Below are 11,959 nucleotides of genomic sequence, written 5' to 3' on the forward strand. Positions count from 1 at the left end.
ATATATTATATTCAATCATGTATCGCTTACACATTTTAAAAATTTTATTTCTGGTATGTCTCGAATTCATTTGCAATAAATTAAATGCTGTTAGTTCGCGCTAATATTGACTTCATATTGATATAATATATAAAATACGTACAATCATATAACAAGGTACAAAGAACGGTAGAGACATTCCGAAAATGGGGGGTTGAATGGTGTGCATACCTGCAGATGGATGAATCTCATAAAACCATAATTTCAAATGCATGAGTTTCACTAATGCAAGCTGTGTTGTTAGGATCGCCACATGCTGTATAATATATTGGATTTAACATCTACTGAATAATTTATATACGTATTACATTTTTATACTCTTAGCGCATTTACGATTACAAAAAGATCATCACTTTTATTACTTTTAAACATCAATTATTTCATTAATGAATAAAAACAAAATAATCTTTAAAGTCATTTAATTTTAATAAATAAAATACTTGAGCGCGAGACAAACATTTGTTTCGATGCCATCAGGCATCATAATCATTCGCAACTCAGATTATTTTGTTTTTATTCATTAGTTATAGTCATTTATCACTCCAAAACAATAGTGAATTATTTCATTGTACTATTTATATTTTAACCAACCAAAGATTTTATTAGATCTGGATTTATGTTGCTCACTGGATATGCTCCTAAGACGCCCGTCTCTGCAAAATTTTAAAAACAATTACCATCGAATCACTCATAATTACATTGAACATTCTTTGATTGGTGCACTCACCAGATATTTTTTTCGAAATTCCCTTACAAAACATGTTATTCGTACTGAGTTCACTATCTGTAAAATTTACTTCATATACACCATTGGTCTGAACACCATCTTCTACATGTATGAGCTGCACATGTGGATCCACTGGATCATTTGTTGTGTAATCTGTTGTGCCATTATATTGTCTCGAATTATTTGTTGCTAAAAGGCTATAAAGATTGAAAAATATCTTAAAAGTTAAAACATGGTCATGACAAAGATTTCTGTTAAACAGCTTACACGTAGTTGAAAGTTTGATTTCCATGCGCACTTTTGCTGAAACAAATTTTCTCAAAATTCCATCTGAAAATGAAGTCAATTTTTTTCACTTATTTTGAAAAGCATAGCCATTGAGTTTTATACACGTACTGTGTTTGGTACGGTGAAACGAACATAAAGCCTTTAGAAATGGTAAGGTCGTATTGAATAAAATCATCTCTGAACATAAGTTTATTCTCTGTTCTTTCAACTAAAACAATACAAAAATTAATATGAGTACAGAACATACAAAACAAAAAATTTTACTTAGCCGAACTGTTTTCATGAGGCATTGCTTGTATTTATATTCGTCGTCGGTAAATTTAACCCAATAAAGAACGTCGTCAGCACCGAACATTATGTAGATGTGATCATTTAGGTCATTTAAAATGAAAGTTCTTCCACGAAAAGTATAACCGCCATCTCGGTCATATCTATGCGTTCAAAAGTGCCATTTAACAAAATATACAATGATTTCAATTTGACTTACTCAAAATCATATTCATCACTATCATCCGGTGCTTTTGTAAAACGAAATTCTTCGATGCCGTCTGAAAGAAATGCACCTGACACCGAAAGAAAAAATATTGAAAAAAATAAAACCGCACACAGTTTTTTCATTTTCATGTTATCGAGTATGCATAACAGAATGTACTAACTGAGCTTATATGAATCTTTTTGGTGAAGAAGAACATTTAAAACTCACCAATTAATATGCTTAGTGAGCAGAGATATTCTTCAAACAAGTTTATTGTCATCATTTTTTTTCTTTTATTTTGTAATTGAAAATCCGGTTTACATTGAATATTACAAAAAATGCAAAATTAACTTGTTCCATTGCAAAGAATGGCACGGACAAGTCAACTGATATTATAATCACACGTGCTACATGAACGACTTCAGCGGTTTGGAGAGATTTGTTGTGTTGTGTATAAGTTGTAGCGTAAATATTTTGAAGGCTACTACAAAATATGCTAAACTTTTATGCCAATACAAACATTCAGTGCGTTAAAAATATATATACTATAGCATGCGAGAACCATTATACGAGTAGATAAAAGATTATAAAAGGTTTGTGTATCGTTAAAAAAATATTTGAAGAATATCTTTTTGTCAAGTTTTTTTGCTGCTAAAATTTCTTTCTCGCACAAACATAAAAATGAATTCTGAGGACACACCATTGCTGCAAAGACACTTAGTTATTAGCGCCATCTAGTTCGTGCGAGAAAAAATCTTCACATTTCACACACGTACTATTGAGTTACTTCACTATGCAATACAGTGAGGGCGCCAGTGATACGTGTTTTGCAGCAACCCAGTGTCTGAGGAAGAATTATAGAATTTGAAATCATACCAAAACTTCACTTATCTTCCGAAACAAACAATTTTATCCATGTTAAGCGAATTCAATGTACAACAATGTAATTAAAAAAATTACAGTTTACTTCAATCAAAGTTTAGATTCAAATTGACTTTGGATGAAATTCGTAACGCATTTATTATGAATTGGTTTAAAAGACATTTGCCAAACTTGTTTCTCCCGCCCATTCCTTGTTTATTTTGATTGAATTTGCAAGTCTAGAAAAACCATATTCACGTTCAGTAATAATTTGTTCTTCCACTTAAGTTCATGCGATTCGTGACGTATAAAGTGACGATAGATTTCGTCAATATCATTTTTTTGTATACAAAGTATAAAAATTGAATATTTTTATCATAAACATACCAAAAGAATCGCAAATATGTAATTGATTCCTTTTTTATTGTTTTTTTTTTTTTTTTAAATCGAATTACTTATGAAGTTAATCAGATCACTTATAAAAAAATAATTTCCATTTTGATTAATATCCGTTTTTATAATATGAATTGGACAATGGACATTTCTTCCAAGGAGCAAGAAAATTTAATAAAAATTGTAATCAAAAAGTTACGGTTCAATATTAATTCCCTAGAGGTGATGATCAAACCCATTGGTTACATACACTCCGCGAAAAAAGGATAGACGCAATAACATTTTTCCAAAAATCTTATTTAAAAAGCATGGACTTCTTTGTGATTTTTTTGTCAATTTATTTAGCAACTATTTATGCAGACATCACAAAAAGATTTTTCAAAAATAATTTAAAGAATTTTATTTTTTTCAAGTTTTTCGAAATTTTGTACTCAAAAAGTGCGAAATAAGGATAGACGTAGTCACTGTTTTGCTTCTAATAAACAAAGTTGTTTACATTTTATGATGTGTGTTGATGTGATTTACCGTCTAGAGTCGGTGCATGCAATTTCTTAATATTTGTGACGCAGTTGTCATTTGAATTACAATCGAAAAACAATGGGACGTGTAAATCAATTAATTGAAGCGAAAAAAGCCGAAATTTCTACATTAAAAGATTATCTGCACATGTCGAACCGTCAGATAGGAAAGGAAATAAATAGAAGTGAAAAAGTTGTGCGAAGTTTCCTTCGAAATCGTGAAAACTACGGCCAAAACTATAAAACTGGTCGGCCAACAGTGGTTTCTGCAGCAAAAAGCGATGATTTCGACTCAAATTCGATCAAACTAGTAGTTGGTAAGGAGTTCATAGTAAGAACCTGAAATCAGCAGATATCCTTTGAATGTTTTGTTCAATATTCAGTTACATTTGAATTAAAATTGGATCCAGTGTGAATATTAAATAAAAAAGTTCAAAACAAAGTTGTCTTTTCGATTTTATTCCAATTTTTTGAAATTTTTTTATAAAAAAAATAAATTTACTTCAGATTGAATATCCGTACGCAATTTGGATCGGAAGACAATCTTTTCTCTTTCCGGGAGGGAGTCGAAGTTGAACTCTATTAACTTTTGAGTTATTTATAAAACGTTCACGTGTATCTTAGTATTTGGTATTCGAACTCGTTTTTTCTGTTAATTTAAATATAAAAGGTATGCAAATCCACTGAGAAGATATGCTTTTCGCTCACATTTTCGCTACACTTCAGTAATATAAAGCAAAGAATCTCTGTCACCTCGTTTAGTTTCTGATTCGATTTCAACATGTTCAAATTAAGTGTTATTTTGCTTTCAATATTTGTTATTGTATTGGTTGCAGCTCCAGAACCGGTCCATGAACCAAGCATGTAAGAGATTTTAATTGTATATGTTGTAATTTCAGTAGATTTAACTTAAAAAATACTTTGAAATAGAGTATCTATTTTTACAATTTTCAAAAATAAAAACCAATTAAAAATGACGAATTGCATCTTACAGATCTGAGCCTGATGGTGGTCACATATTTTTAGAAAAAGAAATGCACAACGATGATACTAGAACTGGTAAAGGTGCATATTCGTTCACGGCCATGGATGGACAGACGTATTGGATAAAATATAACGTTGATGGAAATGGATTTCATCCAAACGACGGTAATTAGTGTTTTTTTTAAATTGAAATGAATGAAATTACAAATCTTAATTTTTCGTTACTAAAAAATGACTGTTAATCAATAATATTTCAGATGGGCCACAAAATTCCAACTTAAATGATGCTCTTGATTAAATATGAATATGAAAAGATCTCGGCTGGGTTGGATAATAATTTCACATTTCTGAATTCGGACAGTGTAAATCATATAAACAAATTAAAAATGTTATTTTAACAAATTACCTGGAAGTTCGTCCTCATTCATTTGTCCCCATTCACTAGCATAATATACAATTTAAAGTCGACTGAAACTTTTCTCCATTTAATCTGAGCTTTTTGAGCTTTGCTGAATTGGCTGAATTCATATGATTTGTCTAAATTTGACAACGATATTAACGATAAATAGACAAACGGTATAAACGGCTGAATTCGATGAATGAAGACCCGAAAACAGATTGCCATATCAAGATCAAGGTTGAAATATTCAAAAACGGAAAGCATAAAAGGTATTAATTATGGAAATAGCTTTGTATAAACAAGAAACTAATATGATATGCTCAGCTTCTTTATTGAACTGCCGCATACTTTGAATGATAGAGAAAAATAAACTGATTGTATTGAAATATCAACGAAATTTCTGTCTATGTTTGATATTGTATGCTATGATTTGAATGTGTTTGTAAATCTTCCTAATTGAATTGCCCCAGCTGAAATATGCGTGGTCACTGATCATTCCTGATAGGTGTGATTTGGGGCGGCGATATATAAGCAAATAGACTTTTGTTGTCCAGTTTAGTCTTCGGTTTGATTTTGATCGAATTACTTGGAAAAATGTCGAAATTAAGTTTGATTGCATTATCAGTATTTGTCGTTGCACTAGTTGGAGCTCAACAAGCTATCAAAGAATACAATTCCAACGATGGATCTGGAACATTTGAGTTCTCGTACGAATCTTTTTGTTCATTTTTTTAAAAGTGTTGATTTTTTTTTTTTGTAAACGAAGCAGACATTTTGTGGAATTAATTTTGAATGTGCACCATGAAAAAAATGTGTAGACAATTATAGTGTTTGAAAAATATAGTTGTGATATATTGTTTAGTGCATTTGATCAAATTGTTTGCAAAAAATAAAATTTAATTTTGTTTAATATCTATTCTTAGATATGAATTGGATAATGGACAATTCTTCCAAGAAGCAGGAAAACTAGATGAATACGGTCACCAAGAAGTTAGCGGTCAATATTCATTCCAAGGAACTGATGGTCAAATACATTGGGTTACATACACCGCTGATGACCAGGGCTTTCATCCAGTCATCGGTAAGTAATGGACATTTTCGAAGGAATCAAATGAAAATAATTTCAATTATCTAACGAAATGTATTTTATAAAATACACAGGATCCGGACCGGGAGGACCCGAACCAATCGATCCAAATGCACTCAAATCTTTAGTTGGTTAGATGTGGACCCCGGATAAATTGGTGCTTTTTTGAATGTGACATTCAAGATCACGTCTCATCAGAATTACAATTATCTATTACATTTTTTGTAAAAACTGTGAATAACAAATTAAAAAAAAAAATGAAAATCAAATCTTCTTATTTCTGATCGATTTTATTGATTTTATTCTTTAAAAAATGAAACTTGTTCAATCATCCTACTGACATTAAGACGATAATTAGTTTGTTCTCAAATGATGCATTTACAAATGTCAACATATTAAAATAATCCGCTTGTTGACATATTCAGACTGCATTCCGAAATGGGTAATTTCCGCATTCACTTCACATAAACAAATTCATTCACCTGTTTGGCTGGATTTTTTTTCTATCATTTGACATGACAACACAATATATTTCAAATGATCAAAAATGAAGTTTGCGCCAGGTATTAACATCTATCTATATCGAAGGTAAGCTCTTCATTCGTGAATCGTATTAATTAACATATTTTCGTTCATAAATTAGTGACATAAGTGTCAGTGATTATGTAACCTTCACATTTGTCATTTCACATGCATAACCTTCTTTGAATAGCATTTGCTGCTCATATTGAAATCATCTTCAATGTTTGGAAGAAATAGGTGACGAATTTCAAAAAATATTATTTAAATCTATAAATATGATCGGAAACGTATCGTGAACAAAGAGGAATTGATTGAATTTTTATTGCATGAATTGAATCTCTCCCATTATTATCTGTCCGAACTCAAAACAATGACAGATTAAATAAATTCCAAAGAAAATTCGATGTGTTTTGACCAAAAACGGTGTGATATCGTCTTGTCTTTAATGAAGTGAACGAAGTGTTAATTGAGAATATGGGTCGATTTTCAGAAAAGATGTGTGGGATACCGACTTCGAATTGAAGTTATGATTAAATAAATCATGCAAAGTGTTTAAATGTGTACGGAAATCGTTAAAAATGACATAAAACCGCAATCATCGTTTAGTTTAAAACAATAATCGTCTTATAAGCGCACACACAGTTGCCGATTGACACATTGCACAATCTCTAACACACTTTTAACGATATATTTGAATTATCTCACAAATTTGATCGCGAACAATAAATCATTTCCAACTATCAACTCTGGAAATTCATTCAAATGCGTTTTTGATGCATTCTTATTCAAATAACTTGGTTCGTTTTCTTATTTCCATTTTCCATATCGACTGACACCGTAAAATCCAATTCGATTTTGCTCTGAACTTTGGCTGGGGTGAATGCAGATAAAAGATAGAGCGAGAGAGAGAGGATGGGGGGAATGGCAAAACTTTGAATAATAAATTACATCTTATTTTCAGGAAGGGTCAAGTAATTTTCAACTTATAAAACCAAGAAATGAGTTACTATTGTGTGTCCAGCTCATGTCACCAGAAGAAACATCGGCTTCAAGACGAAATAATCCCTTCTTTAAAATAATATTTGGCCAAATGCCAAGATACTGTCGAACCGAAACGAACAATACAACAAGAAAGAAATACATTCTTTAATATCAAAACGACCCTTAAATTTACATAAAATTCTGTAATCTAGAATCCATTAATTTTTGTCTTAAGTTGTTAGTACGCTAACCCCAATGAAAACGAAAGCTGATTTTAAGGCGAGCACTTTTCTCTCTCTCTCGGTCTCGGTGTCTCTTTCCATCCATCTATATCTATATCCAGTACTCGTATAGTATGCAGACTCGTAAATGTCGTTAAATCACGCATTTCACGTTCTTTTTCCCTGTACTCTTGTCAAATACTTTTGAGGGTTGAATATGAAATTGATGTCGTTGTCCAGTATTAATAACGACAGCGGTGATTATATTTTTGGTCATATTTTCTTTTTGAAATGGGCCAAATTTAATGAATTTTATCGTCAGATGCTGCAAAATACGAAAAGATGAAGGGTAAAATGTGTCGAAGAAAAAGCAAAGGAGTGAAATTGACCTTTTCTTTTATTTTTAGCACGTGAAGTTATTTTGACCATTTTCACCCGTTATTTTGCTTCTAAACAAGGAAATACATTAATGAGCATGCTGTTATTAAGAAAAAGTTCTGCTTTTCCCTAATGAATGCGAGTGAATTCAGTCAAATGAAAAATCTTCCAATACTTTTGTGCAAGTAACTTTATCAACCCATAAAGTTTGATAAAGGTTTTTGGGATGTCATTCGAAGAGCAGGTAAAAGGGTCTATTGAACCAATGAAAACACACTGGTCAATATCGATTCGAATCGGCAACCAGTACGCATAATCAGCCATATTTGTCGAGCATTTATTCAAAATGTTTCCGTACGATTGTGTGTAGTTGTATTGGTCACAGAAAATGGAATGTGCGAGCGATGTTAGTTAAATGACCTGAACCGATGTTGTGTGCTATGCTTGCGCATTAAAGCGGATGCTGTTTTATGTATCCGAACATCAACATGCAGTAATTTATGGTACCCTTTTTTATGTCTGCTAAAATGGACACCCTCGTTTTTTGTTGCTGTCAATAACTCTCTCCTCCTTTTTTTTCCATACAAACATTGACATCGATGCCGGACGACTTTCTACATACTTAGATCCCATAGCATTAAATGGCTGTGCTTAATGTAGTTTGGATTTGGAATGGAATTTTTGTAATGCCTAATTCTCCGACATAACAACAACAACAACATGACGACTATGTTCCTTGCTAACTTTATTATATTCTTTGTGGAATGCAAAAACTTTTTTAAACACATAATTTAAATCTATATTGCTTTCTTTGAATTGACATTAAAAACAGCTGATTTTTGCCATTTGAACAAAATTAACATGGGTTGAGAAATGTAAATCTACAAAAGAGAGTCGTAATATATATGGTAATATTATAAAAACAAAATCTCTTCAGAAAAAATAAAATATCAACGATTGCCACAACTTTGAATAAACACATTATTCATACGACATATATCAGCGTTAATTTCTTAGTTTCGTTCGCACTTTGTTTTTTTACCTATATGCCGTTTCTCGTTCGTTTCACTTTTAATATGAAACTTGTTGCTCGTCTCCGCGACCTTGAAATCCGGTTCGCGATTCTGGAAATCAGACCGCTGTGCACACCGGCAACGTGTGTAATCGACCATATCATATTTTATTTATAAGTATTTCGTAATGTATCTATTTTTTTACTAAATATTGAAAGGTCTATAAAATTGGTATGAATTTGAATCATTTTTACAGTATTCATTCAGTTTACAATTGGACACGGTTGTGATAAGTCGCGTTATTTCGAATCGAAATTAAATTAGTTTTCTGTGTTAAAATGGTTCAAAAATTCATTGCTGTTGCTGTTTGTGTTTGCGTGGTAGCTGCATTTGTGCAGTCTGCACCACAAAATGCAAGACCAAATCGTGGTACACAACGTTTCCAAGACAAACAAACATTTCAAGCCCAGCCACAATTCCAAGCTCAACAACCATTTCAAGCCCAATCAGCCCATGCTCAAGATCCAGAAAGACAATCACGATTTTTGGTTGTCGATGAAAAATTCGAGCAAAATCCAGACACAAAAGAATACAATTTCGAGTGAGGTTTTGTTTAAAAAAAAAAAAACATGGACAATGAGAATAAATTTATTTCAATTTACTTTGTTGCGCAGCCAAACATTTGCAAGCGGTGAAAGATACAATGAAGAAGGTAAATTGAAGCATGTCGAACGAGTCGATGAAGAAGGCAATTTGCAACAAAAGGACGTTATCGTCACTCGTGGATCATACACAATCATCGAGAAAGACGGTTCCATGACCATTGTCAATTACGTGAGTGAAACCAAAAGAATTCATATTATTCTTATAAAAACATTTTCGTTCATGTGATTTTTATTCGATTTCAGACCGCTGATGAAAACGGATTCCATCCAGAAATAATAACACAATCACCAGCAGGCAAATAACTTGTAGAATAAGACACTAATAATATTCTTAATTGTTGATTTATATGAAATAAATATTAATCTTTACCAAGTAAAAAAAAAACGTTCGTTTTCAAATAATTAATCGAGAACCTGTTTCATAAAACCTGGAATTGCTTTCTTTTTGTTATTTTGATTTCGGATTCCAACGTAGTGATAATCAAATTCAAATTCAAATGGAAAAACATTCATTTCTCATTAAAAAGAGCAAAAATTAAAGAAAATGGAATACATATCAATGAAGGTGTGGCTCTTGTTGAGTGATGGTTACAGCATATCACGCTGATGACATAACATTTTCTGCAAAATGTCACGCAAAAAGCGACGAAACTGCTGAATATCTTAAAATAAGATTTACAAACCACAGAAAAACATATGCAAATGTACGTCGAAAAACCTGTTTTGCACCGTTTTATTTGCCGTATGTCTTTCGTAATAATTTAACTTTATCGCAAAATCGGAATTTATAACCATTTAGATAGCTACATGGTTAGTAGGTGAATTGACTTAACTCTGATAAGTTCACATTTTTTGTTTATCGTCAAAATGAAAAAATTTATTGCAATTGCTGTATTTTGTGTCTTAATTGCGTGTATACAAAGTGCTCCGCAATTCGATCAACATTTTCAACAACAACCAGAACAACAATCGAAATATGTAGTTGCCGATGGTCGATTCCATCAGGATCCAAATCTTGAATACAATTTTGAGTGAGTTTTGAATCGAAATTCATTGATTTTCATAGAAGTGTTAATGGTTATATACGTTGTTAGACAAAAGTTCGTAAACGGCGAGGAATTCAGAGAAGATGGTAAATTCAAAACGGTTAGCGGTATGGATGTTATTGTGACCAAAGGGTCATATACAATTGTTGAAAAAGATGGATCCATCACCGTTGTAAATTATGTAAGTATTAAGAGTTTTTCAACGTTTCATTATCCGCTGTTGAATTTTGTTTATCTCAAACTTGTAACTTTATTGCGATGTGTTTTCTGTTAGTGAATATAATAAAAGTTGAAATGATTTTTTTTTTAATAATTTCAGACTGCTGACGAACATGGCTTCCATCCAGAAGTTGGTAAGTATTGATTGTTGAATTTGGTTATATTTTAATCTCGATTGATATTGAAATACAAAAATATGAATAATTTCAGTGACATCTTCACCGGCCCAAGGTTGATCATTGAATTCGGTTTAAGTTTGCGGTTTCTTAAATCGGTACCATCAATTAGATATATTATGAATCATAACATGATTTCCAGTACACCAATTTTGTATCGATCTTTTTAATAAACCATGAATTTAATTTGAAAATAAAATATGCGAAAAATGACTTTCAATAAATTTTCCATCAAAAACTTTTTAAGTAATAAAGAGTTAAGACGAGTTATAAATCTCATGAGGACGCCCAGTTATGGAAAATCAACATATTTATCGAAAATCCGTTGTAAAAACGGAAAATGGACGATAGTTTTGCATAAAGTATGAAAGTTTAAATGAAGTTGATGTCTTGTATATGGCAAAATATGAATCAATTATGGAATCGAATCGCCACACGATTTGAGACATGCCCAAAACTTTGAACGGCTATTTATAATGTATATGAGTGTGAGTGTAAATACAGTGGTGGTGGTGGTGGTGGTGGTGGTTATGTCTCAAGATGTTTGCTAGTCGATAATCATTTTAAATGATGCTCTATTATGACGATACGTTGTCTAACGGCAAACAAGAGGTAAAATAATCTCCAAAGTAGTTTGGATGAAATGTGAGCAATAAAAGGCAACAATTCACATAGGAATTTAAACATGCGAACCCAGTCCGAACGACGAAGCTATAGACAATAGCACGTACGTCATGCATGTATTATAACGACACGAGAACCGAACATATGATTATTGTAAATGTGTGTAGCCACAAGAAACTTTAAACTAATAACAGCTCATCCTCCGTCGTTCATTCACTGTACGAACGAGAAGTTGTATATTGTTATCTTTTAATTATTTTCTGGACTGTTGCCATTATTCGAACGATCCAAACGATGCCATTTTTTGATGCCACTAACAATATGGATTCTTACGCTTGACGA

General features: G+C 31.9%; 5 protein-coding genes across 6 annotated transcripts; 4 read left to right on the forward strand and 1 right to left on the reverse strand.

The window, feature by feature from the left end:
• Window positions 1–579: 579 nt before the first annotated feature.
• On the reverse strand, window positions 580–1,684 carry LOC116343071. Its single transcript, XM_031770958.1, has 6 exons — window positions 1,542–1,684; window positions 1,319–1,485; window positions 1,163–1,262; window positions 1,034–1,096; window positions 767–963; window positions 580–692 (listed from the first exon to the last, which is right to left on the reverse strand). Exons 1-6 carry the CDS (start codon window positions 1,676–1,678, stop codon window positions 622–624), a joined length of 735 nt encoding a protein of 244 aa, XP_031626818.1. The 5' UTR covers window positions 1,679–1,684; the 3' UTR covers window positions 580–621.
• A 999-nt stretch (window positions 1,685–2,683) lies between these two features.
• LOC116343036 lies at window positions 2,684–4,687 on the forward strand. Of its 2 annotated transcripts, none has more exons than XR_004201285.1 (4): window positions 2,684–2,795; window positions 4,138–4,165; window positions 4,296–4,450; window positions 4,543–4,687. XR_004201285.1 is itself a non-coding variant. In XM_031770910.1 (4 exons), exons 1-4 carry the CDS (start codon window positions 3,381–3,383, stop codon window positions 4,581–4,583), a joined length of 462 nt encoding a protein of 153 aa, XP_031626770.1. In that variant the 5' UTR covers window positions 3,204–3,380; the 3' UTR covers window positions 4,584–4,687. The 2 variants fall into 2 exon arrangements, 1 of the variants encoding a protein (XP_031626770.1); XM_031770910.1 differs by lacking the exon at window positions 2,684–2,795 and adding an exon at window positions 3,204–3,618.
• Window positions 4,688–5,235: 548 nt separating this feature from the next.
• LOC116343013 (pupal cuticle protein 20-like) lies at window positions 5,236–6,061 on the forward strand. The gene is made up of 3 exons (XM_031770875.1): window positions 5,236–5,392; window positions 5,609–5,766; window positions 5,847–6,061. Exons 1-3 carry the CDS (start codon window positions 5,280–5,282, stop codon window positions 5,906–5,908), a joined length of 333 nt encoding a protein of 110 aa, XP_031626735.1. The 5' UTR covers window positions 5,236–5,279; the 3' UTR covers window positions 5,909–6,061.
• Window positions 6,062–9,130: 3,069 nt separating this feature from the next.
• Window positions 9,131–9,937, forward strand: LOC116342954 (larval cuticle protein 1-like). Its single transcript, XM_031770789.1, has 3 exons — window positions 9,131–9,488; window positions 9,562–9,721; window positions 9,796–9,937. The coding sequence occupies exons 1-3, from the start codon at window positions 9,226–9,228 to the stop codon at window positions 9,853–9,855; spliced, it is 483 nt and encodes a 160-aa protein (XP_031626649.1). The 5' UTR covers window positions 9,131–9,225; the 3' UTR covers window positions 9,856–9,937.
• Window positions 9,938–10,347: 410 nt separating this feature from the next.
• On the forward strand, window positions 10,348–11,194 carry LOC116343006 (larval cuticle protein 1-like). The gene is made up of 4 exons (XM_031770869.1): window positions 10,348–10,583; window positions 10,647–10,779; window positions 10,918–10,951; window positions 11,028–11,194. Exons 1-4 carry the CDS (start codon window positions 10,420–10,422, stop codon window positions 11,051–11,053), a joined length of 357 nt encoding a protein of 118 aa, XP_031626729.1. The 5' UTR covers window positions 10,348–10,419; the 3' UTR covers window positions 11,054–11,194.
• Window positions 11,195–11,959: the final 765 nt, after the last annotated feature.

This window comes from Contarinia nasturtii, unplaced genomic scaffold (assembly GCF_009176525.2).
Source record: "Contarinia nasturtii isolate CC-2019 unplaced genomic scaffold, AAFC_CNas_1.1 Cnas_scaffold_928, whole genome shotgun sequence".
Classification (NCBI taxonomy): Eukaryota; Metazoa; Arthropoda; class Insecta; order Diptera; family Cecidomyiidae; genus Contarinia; species Contarinia nasturtii.